At 35.0% G+C, this 25,198-nt stretch overlaps 1 protein-coding gene across 1 annotated transcript in view; it reads left to right on the plus strand.

The window, feature by feature from the left end:
• Window positions 1-23,588, plus strand: part of LOC123556975 (probable phosphorylase b kinase regulatory subunit alpha) — a 96,357-nt gene extending 72,769 nt beyond the window's left edge. The window contains exons 26-32 of the mRNA XM_053544560.1: window positions 391-489; window positions 3,161-3,196; window positions 8,472-8,581; window positions 15,882-16,058; window positions 16,533-16,586; window positions 16,854-17,060; window positions 19,327-23,588. Of these exons, the coding sequence (XP_053400535.1) occupies window positions 391-489; window positions 3,161-3,196; window positions 8,472-8,581; window positions 15,882-16,058; window positions 16,533-16,586; window positions 16,854-17,060; window positions 19,327-19,497 (854 nt within the window). The 3' untranslated portion in view covers window positions 19,498-23,588. The remainder of the gene's footprint in view (window positions 1-390; window positions 490-3,160; window positions 3,197-8,471; window positions 8,582-15,881; window positions 16,059-16,532; window positions 16,587-16,853; window positions 17,061-19,326) is intronic.
• The last annotated feature ends 1,610 nt before the right edge of the window (window positions 23,589-25,198 follow it).

Here is a 25,198-nt window from a genome sequence, read left to right on the forward strand (position 1 = left end):
ATTTTTGTAGGGGATCAAACTCATTGTCCCTGTTTTCATAGACAGACAATGTTACCACTGGCCCACTGCATCTGTTCATCCAGCTGTAACTAGCTGCAAAGTTATAAAATGGAGCATTAAGACCAGTCACAGAGTGCAACATTGCCATTGGTCAATTTCAAATTTGCACTTGAAAACAACCAATCAAAATGCTTGAGTTTGGAGACTGGTCTTCTTTCTCAATTTTTATACCCAGTTCTCATGTGCAAAATTGCAGTTGGTCAATTTCAAATTTGCATTTGAACACAACCAATCATATGCTTGAGTTTCCAGACTGGTGTCCACTCTTTGTTTAATAACATTTTACCCAGTTTGCATCACCTTACTTCCTTGAATGATTTCATATTGTAGGAGAGGAAGCCAGTGACCACCTTCTCAACTTGAGTCCGTACGAGCTGAAGATGATGTTACATCATATACTGAGTGGGAAAGAGTTTATGATAACCACAGGTAGGTGCAATATCATCAAAGTCCTTCTGATGCAGCATGAACATAAGAACTAGCAAACCGTGGATTATAATATTAATGTTTTTGGTCATGGTCTATGATATTCAACTTACATTATCCCTTAGCCTGCTAAATTTCTAAAATGGACTGGTCCATCATTCAATTTGGGCAATACCATTTATTATTCAAAGGGGTGTTCACTGAAAATTTACTAACTGAATAGCGAACAGTGCAGACCATGATCAGACTGCATGGATGTGCAGGCTGATCTTGGTCTGCACTGGTTGCAAAGGCTGAATCACTTGCCGCCAGCAGGCTAAGAGTTATGGTAGCTGAAGGTAAATGCCTTGATCGTTTATTGCTGTATCCATATGGGTATATAAAATATTTAATTCATGTTTGGCTGACATTTTGTTATTTATTTTTTAATTTATTTAGTTCATCTACACTCAAGGACTGTCAAAAATGCCTAGTTTATGCATTTGGAAAATTTATCCAAGAAGATTTTCATAGTGTATATAATAATGATATATGCATAAGAGTATGAAAGTGGTAATATTTCTATGCTAAAGCTTGACTACTGCTTATGAAGCTCATATTCAGATGTTTTATTCGGATAAACATTGATTGTACACAGACTTGGTTGTCTCATCGGAAAAGAATATCAGATATCTGTTTAAGTTGATACATGGCTAAAAGATAATATATGAATTGACCAGTTTTGCCAATGATAAAACGTTAAGTTGATTTGTACATTGCAAAACATCAAAGCAGATGGTATGGACGTAATTTTTAATCTTCAAATGATGTTGTCAAACGTGGAATCCTACTTTTAGAGCTGTGGCCTTTGCAGTAAAATTTTGATGACTGACTCTTGTATAAAAGCAATTTGATGGTATTTGATGTTGTGACTTAAGGTTTCGATGGAGGCCTTGAGAAACAAAAATCAAACAACACCAAATCATAGAAAGAAAGAGTTGTTTGACATTAAAATTGAACAGCATGTAAAACATGTATATTACTTTACGAAACAAGTGTCAGTATACTGATATAAACATTGAATTCCTGAAAAGGGCTGCCTAAAGGGGCTCCACTTTCGGGCAGTTAAACGCCTTTAAAAACTCACCATTTTCAAAGAACAGTTACACATGTTCGTTTTGATGCATTTGCAATAGCGTGCGAGTGGTGAAATTTCGCATAACAAGGTGGAACACAGTTTTCAGCAATTGTTTATCTTTATTTCTTTACAAATGGCATTCATTTTCAAAGGGAGACAACTGTTCCCGATTATTTTAAGTACAAATGGCATTCATTTTTAAAGGGAAACAACTTTTTCCGATTATTTTAAGTAATCTTTGAGAAAAAGTTGTCTCCCTTTGAAAATGAATGCCATTTGTAAAGAAATAAAGATAAACAATTGCTGAAAACTATGTTCCACCTTGTTACGTGAAATTTCACCACTCGCACGCTATTGCAAATGCATCAAAACAAACATGTGTAACAGTTCTTTGAAAATGGTGAGTTTTTAAAGGTGTTTAACTGTCCGGAAGTGGAGCCCCTTTAGGCAGCCCTTTTCAGGAATTCAGTGTTTATATCAGTATACTGACACTTGTTTCGTAAAGTAATATACATGTTTTACATGCTGTTCAGTTTTCATGTCAGACAACTCTTTCTTTCTATGATTTGTTGTTGTCTGATTTTTGTTTCTCAAGGCCTCCATCGAAACCTTAATGGTGTTTCAATGAAATATTTTAAAAATGGCTACTTTGGAGAAGAATAAAAGCAAGAAAAAAAATAAAAAATTGCTCATTGATTTTAATGAATGGGTCATTTATTGAATAAAAGTCTCAAAATTTTGAAAAAGAATGTTTAAGAGATTGAAGCCAATTTCAACATGTTGTTACATTTAATTTTTGTATATGTGTGCTGTCCATTTTGTATGGCATGAATTACAGCACAAGCTACATGTACAGTGGTGACAATGATCATACTGTAAGTTTCACAAAAGAAACCACCATGATATTGGATCTGATTTTATGTATACAGTCTAACCTGTCTTATGCAGCCAGCCAGGGGAAACAGACAACTTGGCCGCTTTAGCCAGGTGACCACTGATCGGAGGGGCAGTCAGTATATATATATATATATATATATATATATATACTGATCAGAGGTGACCATTAGTACAGGTTAGACTGTAATAATAAGTATATACTGTACTGTTTGAATACAAGTTGCAAGAATGTAATTATTGCCATACATGGATGAGGCATTTTTAAAGTCCGTGAGTGTGTATGTACATACATACATACCGAAAAGATTTATTTTGCATATGAATTTGCATAGGTTTAGTTTGGTATAAAAAGATCAGTTGCATTACTAACACAGGCTCCTTATCCCCATCTATATGTTAGTTAGGACCTACAACATTGATTGTAGAGGAAGTTCTCACAACTTGGTTTAGATAGCCTTGATCACAGCTTCCTGCTTTTTGACCAGTACACATGTCTGGTATAGGGTTGTGGAGACCACAGTCAAATTCTGCTCTCAGTTGGATTCAAACCCATGACCTCTGTATCGGAAGTCTGCTGCCTTTACACCTGCACACCTGTGCCTCCTCAAATATATGATATATAATGAAGAATTATTTAAGTGTATGTAATTAAATTGAAAGGAGATGATTGCGACAAAGAAAGCATCATGGAGTACTGTAAGCATTTTAATTGCCATTACTTTGATTTAAAAGGAGGTACAGGTCAAACATTACACTTACATAGAGGTTAAGATTTCATAATAAGTGCATGTATAGCATATTGTTCAGCTAATTAATTGCTACATGTGATTGTACGATTTAACTGTTTTGAACTTCAAAACTATATTTTTCAAGTGTGTTGTGAACTACTGTGGGGCTAAAATTGAAGTGCTCTGAATTTTGGTACCGTAGGACCTGGTACTTGTTTTAATATGTATAATATTAAAACTACACAAGCATGTGTACGTACTAGTATGAAATCTTAACCTCTCTGTTATTGATTTTTTTCAATGTTTTTAAGCATATTAAAACATAATTTATGCTTTTTAATTATTCCTTGTTTAGGGTTGTTAAGCGTATTTGAAATATATATATTATCCCTTGTTTGATGTCATTGAGCATATTTAAAACATATACATGTGCATTATTCCTTGTTTGGGGTTATTAAGCATATTTAAAACACATGCATTATTCCTTGTTTGGATGGGTTATTATGCATAGGTAAAACATATACTTTATCCCATTTTTGGTGTTAAAGCATTTTTAAAACATATACCTATTCCTTGTTTGAAGTTGTTTAGTATATTTAAAACATATAGTTACATTATTCCTTATTTGGATAGATTATTAAGCTTATTTAAAACACCCACATTATTTTTTAAATGGGATGCATGGGTTATTTTCATGACTTTTTTAACTTAGATTATATTGGTCAGGTTAGGTTATTGCATATAACTTGCCGAGTATAGAGCATCTCCTTCCTATTTTTACCGCTGAATACACAAGAAATTTATTTTGAACAAATTGTTCTTTAATAGGAATATCAAATGTTTTCAGTCAATCACATACTTCTCTAAAAAGCTTTAGCCCTTATCATGCTGGACACGATTGATTCTTCCTATGTGACCAGTGCAGATCTTGATCAGCCTGCACTTCCATGCAGTCTGATCATGATCTGCACTGTTCACAATTCAGTCAGTATTTTTTTTGGTAAGCACCCCTTTTAACAGTTAATGGTACTGTCCAAATTGGAAGATGGACAAGTTCATTATAGAAATTTAGCATGGAAATGGTTAAGACAAGTTTTCTTTCTGTATCTTTATATTCATACCCATATATCATGGACCCATTTCATCAAAGAAATAATGAACAACAGAATTCATTAAATCTTACATTACCCTGATCAGTTGGTCAAACTACTAGAATCTTATTAGATAAAGTGGAAAATCATTAATTTTGGTTATCGTGAGGATATGCAAGATTTTCATCTACATGTATGTTCTTACGAGAATTTCAGATCTGTTTTTATAGATTAAAAATCCTGTACCTCCTTTTGTTGTCTTGGATGAGCTGACAAATAGATACTTACCAGTATATACCAAGAATTTTTCACTTTTCTTGTGATATTATTTCACTGGAACTAACACTAATGAGCAAAAAAAAAATCAGAATTTTTTAAAGTTTGGTTCTCTGTTGTGTAGCCAAAGTTTCTATTGCTGTGAAAATATTTGTCAGAATAAAATTGATAAATTGTCAGAATGAAATTATTTGTCAGAATAGAAATTAAGTGGTTCCTATTTCATGGGAATATGGATTCATACAGTTCAAACTTGTTTGGATAGAGATAAATGGATTTCTTTTTGTTTGACTGGGATATATACCTGACTACTCTAAATTCCATAAAAATGTTTGTTTTAATGTGTTGCAAAAAAAAACTGCCACAGTTTAAATACTAAAAGCTAAGTATACAAGTATCTATTTGTTTGAAAGTCCATTTTCAACAGTTAAGCAGAGTTTAATGTAATACGTAAATACACATATTCTCTTTTTACAGCTTTTCATTAAAGCTGATAATATTGTTTCAATATGCATTAAACAAATGTAATCATCTCCTATTATTCAAAGAAATGAATTAACTTTCTTTTCACGGTTATACCCTGCTTTGTTGTATTTATTTGGAACTTTTGCAGCTACCAACCTCTACTGACTAATTTATTTCCAAGCTTTATTAAATCATCAAACTTATTTTCATTTTTTTTTTATGTAAACGTAGGGAAAATTTAATATGTTTTTCATTTCTTTATTCATCAAAATATATTTTAACATCCAGAAAGAGTTTGGTTTACAAAACACATGTGTCACTAATCTGCAGATAATTATTTAAATGGAAACGCCATGTTGTCAACTCATTCAAATGTAATGACATCATAATGAATTCTCATTTCCTGCACTTGATTTTAATTTGATGTCATATAATAGACCAGAAAAATATCATTAAACATCAAAAGAATTACATTATCAGCATTTGGCAATATAATGCATAAGACAAGAATTATATTTTCAGCCTTTGGCAATAAAATGCGTAAGATTAGAATTGCATTTTCAGTATATGGCAATAACAGGGCAGCCAACCCACGTGACTTTTGGTATCGTACACATGAGGAGAAATGCTTGATTCAGGAAACATTTTTGCTTGTAATATCCTTACTACTTGACAGATTTTAATAAAATAAAAAGCATCAAAGACAGGGCAATGAGTACTTTTCTCACCTCAAAGCATCTGCTAGAAATTCTTGATACTTTTCTCAAACAACTGCCCAGATATTTTTTTCATGGAACAAATATGTAGATAATGTACACACTAGACTTTGGGCGAAGTGTTTGAAGACAGTAATGATTAAGATTGGCAGACATTTTGTGCCAAGGAAAGCACTTGTTTTCCTGTCTTTGGGGCTTTTATTTTATCAAAATCCATCAAGTAACAAGGAAATTACAAACAAAAATGTCACATGAATTGACAGATTATCCCCATTTGTATAATATTAAAGTCAAGTGGGTTTGGCCACTCTGAATAAAATGCGTAAGAAAAGAATTAAATTATCAGCATTTGGCAATATTTATTTTGTAGACTGAAGGTTGCTTTAAAAAAAATCCTGATTCTTGCCTGCTAATCATATAATACATATTTGAAGAGTTGAAAATTAATACACTTCTGCAAAACTGTACTTACCTCAGGTAACAACAGATTTTCATCTTAACATGCCTTCCAAGTTGTTTGTTGTGTTTTGTTTCACTTATTTGTTTGTTTAGGTATTAAACTTTTACATCATATAAGAAATTGACTTACAAAATATTTTTAGCTCACCTGAAGTGCTCATAGTGAGCTATTGTGATTGCCCTGTTTCCATTGTGGTGCAGTTGTTCTGTTAACACTGTAGAGGTTGTGATATTGGCCCAGTCTTCAGGAAACTTGGTCAGAATGTTACCCTCAATAAATTCTCAAAAGATATAAAAACTGGGTCACCTGGTTTTAAAAACTAGGTGACTAGGTAAATTAATATGAAAGCATTGTTAACACTTTGTAGAGGTCAAATCTTCATAACACTTTGTCAGAATATTTGTATCTATGAAGCTGCATTTTTGTCTAACCCATTGAAAGCGAAGACATGGTCATCAAAATGGCTGTTCGGTGTACGTGTGTTAGTGTGTTGGTGCGTCCCTCTATATTTTTTTGTCCAGACAATAACTTTGAATAATCTTGTTTATATTTGGCATGAATGTTAAACTCAGTGAGAACCACTTGACCCAGAATGTTGAAACATCATAGGATGATTGGACATATAGAGTGATGACCCTATTGATTTTTGGTTCACTTGATCATAGGTCAAGGTCAAGGTCACAGGGACCAGAACATGGAAAACTGTTTCAGATCAGTAACTTGAGAACCATTTAACCCAGAACCTTCAAACTTCATAGGAGTTACAGAGTAGATGACTATTATCATTTTGAGGGTCACAGCAAAGGTCAAGGGGTTGCAGGGACCTGAACATGAAAAACTCTTTCCCATCAATAACTTAAGAACCATTTGACCCAGAATGTTGAAACTTCATAGGATGATTGGACATGCAAAGTAGATGAACCCTGTCGATTTTGGGGTCATTCAATCAAAGTTCAATGTCACAGGGGCCAGAACATGGAAAACCGTTTCCAATCCATAACTTATGAACCACTAGGCCCAGAATGTTGAAACTTCATTGGATGTTTGGACATGCCCAGTAGATGATCCCTATTGCAGCCAACCATCAGTGTCTCTTTGACTTCCACTTCTGTCCCCTATTGACTACTTGCCTATTACTACTATGCATTGGGGGAGACATGCGCTTTTCTACATAAGCATCTTCTAGCTAAACCAAACTTGGTCTGTAACATCCTTGCATGGATCTCTATCAAGTTTGTTTGACCTCTTCTAGTGGGCAACCAAAGCTAAAATTGGAAATTCTTCATTATGAATCACTTGATGGATTGTCATTAAACTGAAATCAATGTTCTGTAGCATTTTGTATGGATCTCTTCTAATTTTGTTCAAATAGTTCCGCTTGTCTCTTTTATGGGGCCATTAAAGTTAAAACTATAAAAAACCTTTAAACAACTTTTTCCCAAACAAAATTGTTCCATGTATGATACAGTGGATCATGACATACACCAAAAGGTCATGGTCAGGTGAGCGTCTTTAAGGCTATCATTTTTACCCCATCCAACGATTTTCAATCAATTTGCCATATTTATGGTGTAAACCAGAATGTGATAACATGTAGAATACAATTTTTGGCCATAGCTCTTTAGTGTCAAGGTCACAGAATGAGATCAGAGGTCAATTAGAGACTATTTTGTGTCTGTGCCTGCTCTCTATCTCTTTAAACCCTGGAGGAAGTTTTCATTATTTTCTCAAAGTGTAACCATAATGGGACGACAAGCAGATTGCAACTTTCAGGGTCAAGGTTGCATGTTAAGATCAAAGGTCAAATACTGATTAGGTTCTGTCTGGTCTGTATCTTGTTACCCACTGGATGGATTTTCAAATTACTTACCAGAAATGTTACCTATGATAAGATGAGTTGCAGAAGACAGCTTTTGGTCATGTAGGTACAAGGTCAAGGTAGCAGTGTGTGATCAGAAGTCATGTAAGGTTTTTTTTTTGGTACGACTCTGTATCTTTTTACTCTGTGAAATCTTGAATTAATCATTTAGCATTTTAATTTGCCAGTCTTAAGATGCAGTTCAAACTCTTGGTGCTATGGCTAGAGATTTTGTATCCATTCAACCTTCAGTTTAATTAAGCCCTTTGGGGAGTCATTTTTTCAAAAGCAACATCCAGTTTTGAATGATTTTTAGAGTTTATTGCTGTGTGTTAAGCATGCATGTTAAAGTTTTTACTGTTGCACTCTACTTGTAGTAACAACCGATTACGATGATGAATACAAGCTGTCCGTCGTCACCAAACACGGTAAAAAGGAGACGTCTGCATTTGCCGAGAGACTGAGTAAAACCGCCACACCATCCAAGGTGCTTATTTGCTTTAGAAAACTAACAAGTAGTGAAGCACATGCTAGAGGATTTTAGTGTGCACGTGTGAAAAATTTGTGTCCCAATGAGCCAACTTAAATTTTCAGGAGAGAAAAGATCATTACAGAAAATTCTGCTGGTATTTGTTCATTGTGTCCTATTGTGTGTGTGCTTTATCATCAGCAACAGGCGTGGGATTTTAAGAACTGTTCCATGAGCCTGCATGCCTCTTTTACAGAATCTATTTCATTGGAGAACTGTATCTTTGTTTGTTAGTTTTTTGCTGGGAAACTGTCAAGTAACTGCATCTCAGTTTCATAGGGAAATTGCATTTCTAATTTGTTGGGAAACAACATTTCTTTTTTATAGGATTACTGTGTATTTAAATACTGATTCATTGAAAAACTGTAATTCTGTTTTCATAGAGGAACTGTAGGGAATCTGATTCTTGTTTTATTAGGGAACCACATCTCTTTTTCATTTATGTTTTGAGGGTGAACTATGGAGTAAATGTATCTCTGCTTCTTTGGGGAACTGTAGAGTAACCGGTTGTCTGTTTCATTGGGGAACAGTATTATCTGTTTACTGATTCTCTGTTTCAAGGGAGTGGGGTGAGGGGGGGGGGGGGGGGGGGGGGGGGGGGGGGTTAACATCAGTGTGTTTCATGAGGATTGTGGAGTAACTGATTTCTGTTTCATGGGGGCATGTATGGGAATGAGTTTTCAGTATCATATGGAGTTGAACATAATCCTAGGCATGCAGCAATCTCATATGGAAATTGATGTTTCAATGTCATCCGAAGTTATTTGGATGAAATGCATCCAGTTGGCTTCATATTGCATGGGCACTTGTTCAAGGAAACTAACAAGGATTTTTTTTCTTAATTTGAAAGAAAACATTTTATTTTAAATGACTAGGATATGTTTCAAATGCACCTCTTTTCTATTTACCAAGACCTTGAGGTAAAGACTGTAGGGGCAGTCATCCCGGTTCATACACCGAGTCAGGCTGAGCGGAGAGCCTCGCACATTCTCGTAAGTATGGCATGGCCTCGACTTCTCAAAATTTTGAGTGATAAAATGCTTCTGCTTCTTTTGTTTAATAGAGCAGAGCAGCTTAGAGATTTTATGAACAGATTCGCAAAAACAGTTCTTTGTCCTTGCTTTTAGAGAAACCATATTGCCCATTTGCTATTACCTCCAACCCAAGCTGTATTTGATATTACTGGTTAGGTACTTAATATAGTAAGACACAGATTTTTTTTACTAGATGAATTTAATGTTTCATATGTTACACAGTACTTTTTGCCGTTCATGGGAAAATACATGTTTTTGAAAGGAATGTGCAAAGATTTATTTCTTTGGAAAGAACATCTACTTTATAGGTTGAAAATTTTCAGGTTGTTTTGTTGGGTATAGAGTCACATAGACACAATGTATGTTATGTGGCAACTTTTCCTGCTTTTTATTATTGAGAAAAATCCTACACCTGAAGTGAGGTTTCTCACCGACATTGGTGAGGAGCATGTGATTCAAAGCTGGCGACCTTAACCATCTGGCCACAGAGGTCTTCCTGATGAAATATGGCGTTGACAAATCAAATTTTGTCCAAGCTGAGGTGATAGGAATTTACAGCATTGATTCTTTGACTTAAAGATGTCGTTTTTAGCTTGACTACCAGTATACGAAGTATGGTAAGCTATCCTACTCAACCCGGTGTCGGCGTCTTTACGCGTCCCCACTTCGGTTAAAGGTTTGATGCACTTTCTCTTTATTTTTGTTATTACTTGATGGATTTGCTTCAAACTTAAAATAGTTATTCCTCATCATCACCCACATCATATGGCACAAGGGTCATAACTCTGGCACCAATATTTCATGAATTATCCCCCCTTTTTACTTAGAATTTCAGGTTAAAGATTTGGTGCACTTTCACTTTATCTCAGTGATTACTGAATGGATTTGATTCAAACTTAAAATATTGTTCCACATCATCACCCACATCATATGACACAAGGTCCATAACTCTGGCTCTGAATTATGCTCCCTTTTTACTTGGAATTTTATGTTAATTTTGGTGCATTTTCACTATCTTTGTCATTTCAGAAGGGATTTGATTCAAACTTAAAATAATTGTTCATCATCATCACCAACATCATTTGACACAAGGACTATAACTGTGACACCTGTATTTTATGAGTTATCCCCCTTTTTACTTAAAATTTCAGGTTACAGTTTTTTATGCACTTTCACTCTCTCTGTTATTACCAAACAGATTTGATTCAAACTTTAAACAGTTGTACCACATCATCATCCACATCATATGACACAAGGACAATAACTTAAGACTTAAGCTGTTGTCCAATATCTTCATCCACATTTGAGTCATTAAACGCTCCAGTGACAGCTTCATTTTCCGCAGATGTGCCTGATTTCACTATCCAGCATCGAAATAGTCAAGCGTGCTGTCTCCTGTGAGAGCTCATGTTTAAGTATCCTGGAAGTTTTCACCACTCACACCCCTGTTTCACATACTTGTACCTTTGTAGAATGTAGAATTGCACACTAACAGTTTCATAAATTCCATGCAGAGTGGTTCATTGATGTTGCTGATGTTATTTGGACCTGGATTTGAGAGCACTAGTTTAGACTTAACACACATGATTTTGTTGAAGAAAAAAGAAGATTTAGAGCAGAGCTTACCAAATGAAAACACAATGATGTTGCTGGTGTCTTTTTCTCAGTGTACTGCTGCATTCTTAGCTCAACTACTTGAAGAATAAAGAGGGCTATTGCACTTGGCCTGGTTCAAGTGGTTAAGTTTTTATGAAAACCAATATTTTCTTCTTTGCTTAAAGTATTTAATTGAAACTTGCTGTATTTGCTCATAGTGACAGCATTTATTAGTGTGACAGGTTGTGTAACTCCACTTGCAATATTTCCAGAATTATGGCCCTTTTTAACTTACAAATTTTCCTTAAAGTTTTTATAAAGTCCTATATCTTCTTCATTACTTAAGATATTCAATTGAAACTCTCTGAACTTGCTCATAGTGACAGTATTAATTAGTATGGCAAGAAGTGTATCTCTTTCTGCAGTATTTCCAGAGCTATGCCACTTTTTAACATAGAAATTTTGGTTAAAGCTTTTATTAAATCTAGTTCATTCTTCATTACTTAAAATATTCAATTGAAAATTGCTGTACTTGCTCATAGTGACTGACAATGTACATTAATGTGACAAGAAGTGTATTTCTTCTGTGTTTCCTAGAGTTATTATCCTTTGAGTTATTTCCTTTTTTTACTTAGAAATTTTGGTTAATGGTTTTTACATGTTTTTAAACATTGCAGATGCTATGTAAAAACTTCACAGTCACCTTTCAGGCAATAACACAAGGTTCCAGCAGCATGTCCCATACTCTTTCATGAGTTTTAGCAAAAGTATTGTTCTTCTTGGACTTAAAAAATCCAGGTTGAAGTTTTACATACAAATTGATGTGTCCAAAGTTAATGCAGGTATTGAACTGAAACTTTATACGTTATTTACATGGATAAAGCAATGTGAAAGGTGCATGTCCTATAACTCTGGATTGTTATTTGGCAAAATTATGCCCCATTTTGGACTTTGAAAATGAAGGTTAAAAGTTTTGAATGCAAAATAACTATTTCCAAAATTAATGCAAATGCTTGGTTTAAACTGCACACAGATGTTGGGTGCAATTAACAAAATCACAGCATCAAGTCACATAACTCTTACATGAATTTGGACAAATTACGTATTCTTAGGCAATAGTTGAGTGTACAGCTCTTATTTTAGACCTAAATCATATAAAACTGGAAGACTACTCTTCATTTAAAGAGGTGTATATGATATTTGAAATAGATTGTAGTATAGCTGCCTTTCAGCTCACTGATGTTAATATATTTTATTGCACCAGTGTTTTACTTAAACTTTTCTCAGGATCAGGGGTCACAGTCGCTGATTTGAATCTTGAACATCTTGTTCGTAAAAAATTCAATACTGTTCTAAGATTAGATAAAGCTATAATTCGCGGGCTTAGCGCAAAATGGTTGTAACTTATATGAAATAAAGAAGAAGTTACAACCTTTTTGCTCTAAGCCCGCGTATTGCACTCTGTCTTGCATTTTTCCAAAATTATGCCCCTTTTTCGACTTTCGTTTTTATTCACTTAACTTTCTCTAGTGACAAGGCTGTTGAATTGATATTTTATGTAATTCAAACTCATGGTCTTTGATTTATTCTTGTTAAGGTTTTATGGATAATAGAAATCTGTAAAAGCCTTGTTCTTTCCTGGAATTTGAAGTTGGCTCCATGGGAAATGTTTTATTTTTAGTAGTTGTAAAAATTGTTTTGTTAAAACAGATTTAGAGATGCAAGTATGAATTTGATTTGTAAGTGTTTTAAAGGTGGTTTATTTGATTTAGGTCATGTAATGGATTTATTCGAATCTTTAAGATCTGGTCATTACTCTAATTAATATAAATTTTATTGAGTGCATAATACTTTTAGATTTTCACCATAGTAATTTTTGAAATTTAATTTTCCTATCCTTGTTGCCCAACAAGGTTAGAGTTATTTTAGCTCAGATATATATCAGATAAAGTTTAACAAACTTTCCTGATATGAAAATGAGAACTATTGTATTACATTTCTAATAGACTTGCATTGACAGATACATATTTGATTTGCCACTCCTGAAAATATTGAATCTGCTATATCGTCTATGTATTACAGAGTCCTCTCTGTACTATGAAATAATATTCAGGGGGTACTAATTGTCATGGATTTTTTGGTTGAATTATTTCATGAAACTTAATTCCAATAACTAAAAATTCCCATTCATTGTATATTAAGATGAAATCTACAAATTCATAGTGCCAAGTATTAGCTGTTGTGGCCAAAACCACAAAATTTCTTGCCCACAATATTAAATGGTTTCACAGTACTATAAAGTAGTTTTGCCAGAACCAGACCTGGAGTTCAAGTTGAGTGAGTATTCAAAGCAGTCTATGTTGGACTTTATTGCATAATTCCTATATGATTTAGTGTTTATAAGCTTCATCATTATACCACCACCAAACATGGTTTGAGGGTGAGGGGGGTGGCTACATAGGAGTCAGTTTTGTCGCGTCCCGTCCCGTCCCGTCGTGAAATCTATTATCTCAGTTATTACTAAATGGATTTGATTCAGACTTAAAAGAGATATTCCACCTTATCACCCACATCATGTGACACAAAGTGCATAACTCTGACACCAATTTTCCATGAATTATGTCCCCTTTTACATAGAATTTATGGTTAATTTTGATGTATTTTCACAATATCTCAGTTATTACTACATGGATTTGATTCAAACATAAAATAGATGTTCCACCTCATCACCCACATCATGTGACACAAGGTGCATAACAATGACACCAATTTTCAAGAATTATGCCCCCTTTTACTTAGAATTAAAGGTTATTTTTATGCATTTTCACTGTATATCATTCTGATTGGCTTAGAGCCAAAGGGAAGTAACCTTTTTTTAACTTTTATACTGAGTTACTTCCCCTTAAATTCCAAGATTTGGTCTATTTTTAGAAATTCTATTTTTAGATTTTCAATATTTTAGGTATTTTTCTAACTTTTTTATTATAAGTATTAAGTTTTTTTTATAATTACTTTAAGTATTTTTAGCTCACCTGTCACAAAGTGACAAGGTGAGCTTTTGTGATCGCGTGGCGTCCGTCGTCCGTGCGTCCGTCCGTCCGTCCGTCCATAAACTTTTGCTTGTGACCACTCTAGAGGTCACATTTTTCATGGGATCTTTATGAAAGTTGGTCAGAATGTTCATCTTGATGATATCTAGGTCAAGTTCGAAACTGGGTCATGTGGAGTCAAAAACTAGGTCAGTAGGTCTAAAAATAGAAAAACCTTGTGACCTTTCTAGAGGCCATATTTCTCAATGGATCTTCATGAAAATTGGTCAGAATGTTCATCTTGGTGATGTCTAGGTCAAGTTCGAAACTGGGTCACGTGGGGTGAAAAACTAGGTCAGTAGATCTAAAAATAGAAAAACCTTGTGACCTCTCTAGAGGCTATTTTTTTCAAGAGATCTTCATGAATATTGGTCAGAATGTTCACCTTGATGATATCTAGGTCAAGTTCGAAACTGGGTCACGTGGGGTCAAAAACTAGGTCAGTAGGTCTAAAAATAGAAAAACCTTGTGACCTCTCTAGAGGCCATATTTCTCAATGGATCTTCATGAAAATTAGTCAGAATGTTCATCTTGATGATATCTAGGTCAAGTTCGAAACTGGGTCACGTGGGGTCAAAAACTAGGTCAGTAGATCTAAAAATAGAAAAACCTTGTGACCTCTCTAGAGGCCATATTTTTCAAGAGATCTTAATGAATATTGGTCAGAATGTTTACCTTGATGATATCTAGGTCAAGTTCGAAACTGGGTCACGTGGGGTCAAAAACTAGGTCAGTAGGTCTAATAATAGAAAAACCTTGTGACCTCTCTAGAGGCCATATTTCTTAATGGATCTTCATAGAAATTGGTCAGAATGTTCACCTTGATGATCTCTAGATCAAGTTTGAAACTGGGTCATGTGGGGTCAAAAACTAGGTCAGTAGGTCTGAAAACAGAAAAAAATTTGTGACCTCTCTAGAGGCCATATTTTTCACGGGATCTTTATGAAAATTGGTCAGAATGTTATCCTTGATGATATCTAGGTCAGGTTCCAAACTGGGTCATGTGCGGTCAAAAACTAGGTCAGTAGGTTGAAAAATATAAAAACCTTGTGACCTCTCTAGAGGCCATATTTTTCTTGAGATCTTCATGAAAACTGGTGAGATTGTTCACCTTGATGATATCTAGGTCAAGTTTAAAAGTGGGTCACGTGCCTTCAAAAACTAGGTCTTTAGGTCAAATAATAGAAAAACCTTGTGACCTCTCTAGAGGTCATATTTTTCAATGGATCTTCATGAAAATTGGTCAGAATTTTTTATCTTGATGATATCTAGGTCACATATGCTCAAAAACTAGGTCACTTTGTCAAATAATAGAAAAAACGACGTCATACTCAGTTCAACACTGGGTCATGTGGGGATAGGTGAGCGATTCAGGACCATCATGGTCCTCTTGTTTAAATTTCTTATGGTTGCCATTCTTCTGTGACAAGACCGTATTGTGGGGGTATAAGTCACTCCTGTGACAGTTCTAGTTATACATGTAGTATTTTGTAAACGTACATTTTTTTAAAGAAATATTTATGGTATTTTGAATTAAAGGTGCCAGGCGTAAGTCTTACACCCTCAGGTGCATCCTCCAGAAAAAGTGAGGCTGGTTTGTTTGAGACAGAAATGGAAGATCGACAAGGCCAGTGGCTGCGGAGGCGACGTCTTGATGGGGCTCTAAATAGGGTGCCTGTAGGCTTCTACACTCAAGTTTGGAAAGTCTTAGAGAAGGTAGTCATTATTTGATATAAGGTGATATTTTTGTTACTTTTTCATACCCAGTTTTGTTTGTGTAGATCAAAGGCTTTGAACTTTTATTATAGTCAGACCCTGTTTTAAAGACCACCCTAAACAGGGACCACATGGCTTTAAATACCTAATGTTTTTTGCCAGTATACATACTTTTAGTGTATTTATCTTTGTGAATAAAACACATGCAGATTAGTGGCTTCTGAAATCATTATATACAGGTTTAATGGTTTTCACATATTATATTGTTAATATCCTATGGCACCATATGAGAGTGGTTTTGCAACTGCTGAATCAAAGAACAGGTTCTGGTGAAACTATATTTATTAAGGTAGAACAAGTTGACCATTAAACGAAACCTGCTTGAGGCAAGTGGTTGCTTAAAACAGGTGGCCACTGAGGCAGGTTCAACTGTATATTAAACAAAATGTTACCATCTACATTCTTCTGTTACAGTGTCATGGGTTGAGTATTGGAAACCATTTCCTGCCCCACAGTCTTACCAGAGAGGTCAGTGTTTGTCTTTCAACAATAGAAGAAAAAAAAATGTAGAAAATTTTAGAAATGACTATTTTTGTTTGAATTTTTTCTGACTGTATTCCCTCTTCATGCTAATTTTGAGCAAATGTGTTTTTCAAAATGATCCATGATTATTTGGATTTCTTAACACAATCTGTAGGTCAAGCTAGCTTGATCAGTTCTTGCATATGCTATACAAGATAAACTGTTAATGTAATCTTGTATTGAACACTTTCTTGTGTTATTCTTTGTTATTAGATGACGTCCGGAGAATTCAAGTTTGCCTTACAAGTAGAACGAGTGTTAAATATGATCCCACAACCTGAATTCCGACAGCTGATGGTTGAAGCATTGATGGTCACTACGATGCTAGTTGACGGAGATTGTCGTATTAATCTTAGTGGACAAGTCATACACATAGACAAAATTGTATACAATGCTAATGATATATTTATCAAGGAACAGGTACTGGTGAAATTATATTTCTCTTGATTAAAGTCTGTTTTAGCACCTTGAATTTGCCAAGCTTGTTACAGTATCTATTATTATAAAAGTATTATTGATAAACGTTTGCCGAGAACATTTTTAGCTCACCTGTCACAACGTGACAAGGTGAGCTTTTGTGATCGCGCGGTGTCCGTCGTCCGTCCGTCCGTCCGTCCGTGCGTGCGTCCGTAAACTTGCTTGTGACCACTCTAGAGGTCATATTTTTCATGGGATGTTTATGAAAGTTGGTCAGAATGTTTATCTTGATGATATCTAGGTCAAGTTCGAAACTGGGTCACATGCCATCAAAAACTAGGTCAGTAGGTCTAAAAATAGAAAAACCTTGTGACCTCTCTAAAGGCCATATATTTCACAAGATCTTCATGAAAATTGGTCAGAATGTTCACCTTGATGATATCTAGGTCAAGTTCGAAACTGGGTCTCGTGCCATCAAAAACTAGGTCAGTAGATCTAAAAATAGAAAACCTTGTGACCTCTCTAGAGGCCATATATTTCACAAGATCTTCATGAAAATTGGTCAGAACGTTCACCTTGATGATATCTAGGTCAAGTTCGAAACTGGGTCACATGCCTTCAAAAACTAAATCAGTAGGTCAAATAATAGAAAAACCTTGTGACCTCTCTAGAGGCCATATTTTTCATAGGATCTGTATGAAAGTTGGTCTGAATGTTCATCTTGATGATATCTAGGTCAAGTTCGAAACTGGGTCACGTTCGGTCAAAAACTAGGTCAGTAGGTCTAAAAATAGAAAAACCTTGTGACCTCTATAGAGGCCATATATTTCATGAGATCTTCATGAAAATTGGTCAGAATGTTCACCTTGATGATATCTAGGTCAAGTTCGAAAGTGGGTCATGTGCCTTCAAAAACTAGGTCAGTAGGTCAAATAATAGAAAAACCTTGTGACCTCTCTAGAGGCCATATTTTTCATGGGATCTGTATGAAAGTTGGTCTGAATGTTCATCTTGATGATATCTAGGTCAAGTTCAAAAGTGGGTCACATGCCATCAAAAACTAGGTCAGTAGGTCAAATAATAGAAAAATCTTGTGACCTCTCTAGAGGCCATATTTTTCATGGGATCTGTATGAAAATTGGTTTGAATGTTCATCTTGATGATATCTAGGTCAGATTCGAAACAGGGTCATGTGCGGTCAAAAACTAGGTCAGTAGGTCTAAAAATAGAAAAACCTTGTGACCTCTCTAGAGGCCATACTTGTGAATGGATCTCCATAAATATTGGTCAGAATGTTCACCTTGATGACAGCTAGGTCAAGTTTGAAACTGGGTCACGTGCCTTAAAAAACTAGGTCAGTAGGTCAAATAATAAAAAAACCTTGTGACCTCTCTAGAGGCCATACTTTTCATGGGATCTGTATGAAAGTTGGTCTGAGTGTTCATCTTGATGATATCTAGGTCAAGTTTGAAACTGGGTCAACTACGATCAAAAACTAGGTCAGTAGGTCTAAAATTATTAAAATCTTTTGACTTCTCTAGAGGCCATATTTTTCAATGGATCTTCATGAAAATTGGTCAGAATGTTCATCTTGATGATATCTAGGTCAGTTTCGAAACTGGGTCACGTGCGATCAAAAACTAGGCCAGTAGGTATAAAAATAGAAAAACCTTGTGACTTCTCTAGAGGCCATATTTTTCATGTGATCTTCATGAAAATTAGTGAGAATGTTCACCTTGATGATATCTAGGTAAAGTTCAAAACAGGGTCACGTACCTTCGAAAACTAGGTCAATGGGTCAAATAATAGAAAAACCTTGTGACCTCTCTAGAGACCATATTTTTTAATGGATCTTCATGAAAATTGGTCAGAATTTTTATCTTGATAATATCTAGGTCAAGTTCAAAACTGTGTCACATGAGCTCAAAAACTAGGTCACTATGTCAAATAATAGAAAAAACGACGTCATACTCAAAACTGGGTCATGTGGGAAGAGGTGAGCGATTCAGGACCATCATGGTCCTCTTGTTTTTGTTTCCTTTAAGTAAACATAATTGAATGCAAAGTTGAAATCTGGAAAACTTGCTGACCACAGAATCAGATTAGGTATTAAGTTAACCAGCTGTAGCACTTTCTAGAGGGTAATGATGTGCTTGGTCTTTTCATTTGCAAGAAACGCGTCCGCCTAGCCTATTGGAAGTTCCAAATTGGGGTTAGAGGGAGAAATGATGACAATAAAAAAACTGTAACAACAATTTTTTTTTTCCAGCAAATTTCAGCAGAGGTAGTGGCATATTCACAGGGAGCTGCAGGTATTTGTCAGCATTTGTACGATACAGCCCCCAGTGGGAGGTACGGGACAATGTCATATATGGCACGAGGATTGGCAATGGCTCTAAATCTAGATCATCATCAGAACATGGAGTGTAGTGTCAGCTGATAGTCCTAACGTTGAAAGTGAACTAATATAAAAGTTATAAAAAGTGTTGAAAACACCAAAACAGCTTTTTTATAGTGCATAAGGCATACAGAAATAAACATTTTACATGTCGTTCAAGGCTTTAATCAAGTGATAGTAATAATTGCAAGGTGCTTATAGCAACAGCTTCCGTTTTAGTGATTTGTCTGTCAAACAGTTTCATCTTTCAGATCTGATTAAGGCTGATAGTAGCTTACATTACAAATGCTTCACTGTCTTGAACATAGGCAGGTCCACTTTTCACACTTTTCCACTTCCACATTGCTTCGTGTCAACACTTGTTGACCTCCACATAGATCCACTTCCACATTGGTCCATGTCCACACTTGTTGGTTTCAGTGGATGTGCTTCTTGCTGGCATTAACATGGCTACATTTCAAAATCAGTCCATGCCCACACAAGTTTCCTTGCTTGTTTGTTTCCAGTCAAATGTGATTACTTGTAGGCTCTGCTTTCATGCTGACTTCCATATACACAGCATTATGTTGTTATGAGTTGTTTTGTTATTAATTTTATTTTATAAACATGTGTTTTAATGCATTCTAGGATAAAACTGATAGTATTGTTGATTGCAGTGGGTGTTATAACAAGAGAGTAAATGAAATGCTCATTATCAAGATCACATGCTATGAAAAAGTCTTTTTATAAATGCTTCTTCCATGGCAACACATGCACATACTACAGCCCTATAATGTATAAGTAAATCATGTTTGAGAGGAAACTGTTCATTTAATTTAGCTTTTTGCTTAATTTATGTTAGAATTGCATTAACCTTTAGCCTGCTGGCGGCAAGTGATTTTGCCTTTGCGACCAGTGCGGACCAGGCTGATCATGGTTTGCACTGTTTGCTTTTCAGTCTGTAAATTTTCAGTGAAAACCCCTTCAAATAATAAATGGTACTGCGAATTGAATGATAGACCAGTCCATTTTAGATATTTAGCAGGGTAAAGGTTAATGCCTTTTGTTTCCTGTAATATCATCTGCAGTATTTCTTGGGCTCTGGCACTAGCCAATCCCTCTGGATTCTGCAGATGTAACAGCACAACAGAACTCGATATTCCTGCTTCACAGTTGATTGTACCAAGGAAGCTTAAGTATATAAATGTCTGTATACATCTACGGATTAAGTAATTCCTTTAAGGAGTGTATTCTAACAATATTTCTTGTTTTAGAATTCCATAAAAAAACACACTGCATACTAAGAAAGCTGTGAAGAATTATTACTCATTATACAGTATTTTTTATCACTTATATAAATTACCAGTCCTTGGTAGTGCTATTTACTGATTAAATGAGCTGTGCCATGAGAAAACCAACATAGTGGCTTTGCGACCAGCATGGATCCAGACCAGCCTGTGCAGTCTGGTCAGGATCCATGCTGTTCGCTGACAGTTTCTCCAATTTCAATAGGCTTTAAAAGCGAACAGCAAGGATCCTGACCAGCTGCGCGGATGCGCAGGCTGGTTTGGATCCATGCTGGTCGCAAACCCACTATGTTGGTTTTCTCATGGCACGGCTCAAATGTTAATTGCAGGTATGCTGGGCTAAAGTAAAAAAAAATAAGAAAAAAACTTTTGAATTTATTTCTGATGTTATATAATGAAAGCAATATTGAATGGCTGGCCAATCAGTAAACATTTATACCTTGGTCCTTCCGAGACCTCAGTTCTTCAGACCTAAGGCAAATACGTTTCGACTAATTATTGACTGGCAAGCAAGTATATATTTAGTGTCTGCAATAAAGGAATTTCAGCAGTATTTTATTGTGATGTAAAGTGATATTTTTGGTGGGCTTAAGTCAAAACCTGAGAAAAAACTTTGAAATTTATTTCTGAACACTTACTAAATGGCTTTCCAATATGGTTTTTGGACAGAAGGTGAACATTTTTATCTTTTGATAGGCAATCATTCAGTGTGTGTAAAAATACAGTAAAACACTGCTTGCTCCATCAGCTACTCAAACACATTGGCTCATTTGAGCAGTTCATATGGTTCCACATCATTTTCTCTATAGTTTGTTAGGATCATTCAAAACCTCTGGATAACTCCTGCAGTTTGGTTTCCCCCTTGCAGCCTAGAGCAGTTGGTGTTTTACTGTAGACTTTTTACTGTGGTTAATATCAAGATTAACTGATGTAAGATAATTTATACTAATAAGAGGGCTCATTTACACAAATTTGTTGTGGTGGTCCCTCCTCATTGTGACATTTTTAGCTCGACTATTCGAAGAATAGTCTAGCTGTTCTACTCACCCTGGCGTCGGCGTCGGCGTCCCACCTTGGTTAAGTTTTTGCATGCAAGTACATACAGCTATCATTTAAAGGCATATAGCTTTGAAACTTATTTATTCTTTTTCTAGGTCAATTACCAACCTCACTGGGTCAAGTTCCATAACTCTAACATGTATTTTGAGCAAATTATGCCCCCTTTTGGACTTAGAAAATTCTGGTTAAAGTTTTACATGCAAGTTACTATCTGCAAAACTAATGCAGATATTGAATTGAAACTTCACGTGTCTTCGGGGTTATAAAACTAGTTGATAGCTTCAAGTCCCATAACTCTGACCTTCATTTTGGCCAAATTATGCCCCCTTTTGGACTTAGAAAATCCTGGTTAAAGTTTTGCATGCAAGTACATACAGCTATTACTAAAAGGCATATAGATTTGAAACTTATTTTTTCTTTTTCTAGATCAATTACCTACCTCACTGGGTCAAGTCCCATAACTCTGACATGTATTTTGGCCAAATTATGCCCCCTTTTGGACTTAGAAAATCCTGGTTAAAGTTTTGCGTGCAAGTACATACAGCTATTACTAAAAGGCATATAGATTTAAAACTTATTTTTTCTTTTTCTAGATCAATTACCTACCTCACCGGGTCAAGTCCCATAACTCTGACATGTATTTTGGCCAAATTATGCCCCCTTTTGGACTTGGAAAATTCTGGTTAAAGTTTTACATGCAAGTTACTATCTCCAAAACTAATGCAGATATTGAATTGAAACTTCACATGTGTCTTCGGGGTTATAAAACTAGTTGATAGCACCAAGTCCCATAACTCTGACCTTTATTTTGGCCAAATTATGCCCCCTTTTGGACTTAGAAAATTCTGGTTAAAGTTTTGCATGCAAGTACATACAGCTATTACTAAAAGGCATATAGATTTGAAACTTATTTTTTCTTTTTCTAGATCAATTACCTACCTCACTGGGTCAAGTCCCATAACTCTGACATGTATTTTGGCTAAATTATGCCCCCTTTTGGACTTAGAAAATCCTGGTTAAAGTTTTACATGCAAGTAACTATCTCTAAAACTACTACAGATATTAAATTGAAACTTCACGTGTCTTCGGGGTTATAAAACTAGTTGATAGCACCAAGTCCCATAACTCTGACATGTATTTTGGGCAAATTATGCCCCCTTTTGGACTTAGAAAATTCTGGTTAAAGTTTTGCGTGCAAGTACATACAGCTATTACCAAAAGGCATATAGCTTTGAAACTTATTTATTCTTTTTCTAGGTCAATTACCAACCTCATTGGGTCAAGTTTCATAACTCTGAACATGTATTTTGAGTAAATTATGCCCCCTTTTGGACTTAGAAAATTCTGGTTAAAGTTTTACATGCAAGTTACTATCCCCAAAACTAATGCAGATATTGAATTGAAACTTAACATGTTTCTTTGGGGTTATAAAACTAGTTGATAGCATCAAGTCCCATAACTCTGATATGTATTTTGGTCAAATTATGTCCCCTTTCGAACTTAAAACTCTTTTGATATTTAACATTTTGGGTAATAATTTCCTGCTTCTGTGACAATATTTCGAATAGTCGAGCTTGGCTGTCTTACAGACAGCTCTTGTTCGTTTTTGTATTCATGGCAAACATGCGACATGATCATGAATGCCCTGTAGTATTTGTTCTGGCATAATTTTTTACCACTGTATTCTTATGCCTTTTAATCATTTTACAAAAAATTGTTTTTACTCCAAACATTGTTACAGTATTTAAGATGTGAGGATTGTTGAAATAAATTGACAATTGAAATGTAGATTTTTCTTGTGGTTTTGTATCGGTTAAAACTGAACGGGTATATACATATACCGTGAAATCAGTTATTTGTTGCGGTATCATTTTTCCAGATTGTGTCAATCTATTACAAACAAAATTTTTAACTATCTTCTGTACTTTTAAATCCATGAATACAAGTGCATACAAAAATGGAAATTTTGATCGAAACCAAGTTGTAAGGCCATGAAAATAATTGATTTCAATGTATAGTAACTTGTTAGCAAATTGGCCTAGCTACAAATCTGAAATGCATGTTGGTATGGAAGATGCCAAAAGTTATTGCAAACTAGACTGTTTTACTGGGTTAAATGAGGTTTCTCAACGTTTGTTCAGTTGTTAATCTATTCTTGGATTCCTTCTCTGCAAGTAATTGACAACTTCAACTCATGAGCCAGAAGTGGAGGACAACTGACTGTAGACATATCGCCTTTAGTACATCATCCTGGAGAACAAAAACCTTGCTCGTGATTTCAAATTTACACCCCTTCTGTTAGGAAGTAATACGCTTTACCTACTTAGCCAATCAGAGGGGTGTTGACCAGAATGGACAACAAAAATGATGAGAAACATCGATTTGTCAAAAAATTTACTTTGAAAGAGAATGTATTTGATGATACATGTAATAATGAAATGACATATAATAAATAATTTGTACAAAACTATATATTTATATACACATATCGTATGAAAAATCAAGCACATTCATAAGAAATTATGCAAAATGTGAACATTCAACACAAAAACATAAATGCTGTGAATACTTGCATTAGGGTCTGAAAAGAGGTATTGTTTATTCCATGATTCATTCATTCCAGAACTAATTTTTTTTTCCATTTGCTTGCACAATTTCAAACTGGTACTATTTCAAGAAACTGAAACTTGTGTGAAGGTAAACCCCCAACACTACCAGTAAATGTCCGAATGATTAAAAAAACAATTGACATGATAGAAGACACCTCTGTAAAGTATAAGCAGGGTGGGACAACAGACCAGAAAACAAATATTTTCAACAGTTAAAAAAAATTACAGTCATCTTCAGTATTCCTATCTAGACAATAACCTCAAGGTAGTACCCCCATAATGACAATAGGCAATAACCACTGAGATTGCATATTGATGTATGCTATTTTGACATCTGAGCACTGACCTTGTGTATTAGCCAGAGAATTCACATATAGAGAATGAGTAATTGAAGCAAATTTATCATTACGGGTCAACTACCTAATTCATACATGTAACATACACACACACGAAATGAATTTATCAATATGAACCACTCATACAAATATCAGTTGTATTTAATTATATAAATTACATGTATAATCATTTTTAAAACGATACAACTTGTATACTAGGAAAAAAACTGCAAAAACAATTAGGGAAAATGGCAATTAGACGATATTAAACTTTTTTTATGAGACCCATGTGTCAATATATTTAGTGTTGCATTGATTTGGCTTTAACCAGTTACAACAAATGTTCATCTTAACTTGAGTATCACTAATAGTCTAAGAATCTATTTAGAACTACTTCACTAATTACTAACAACACAAGATTATAATTTTGGCAGTTATAATTTTCTTCTTTTTC

This window comes from Mercenaria mercenaria, chromosome 5 (assembly GCF_021730395.1).
Source record: "Mercenaria mercenaria strain notata chromosome 5, MADL_Memer_1, whole genome shotgun sequence".
Lineage (NCBI taxonomy): Eukaryota > Metazoa > Mollusca > Bivalvia > Venerida > Veneridae > Mercenaria > Mercenaria mercenaria.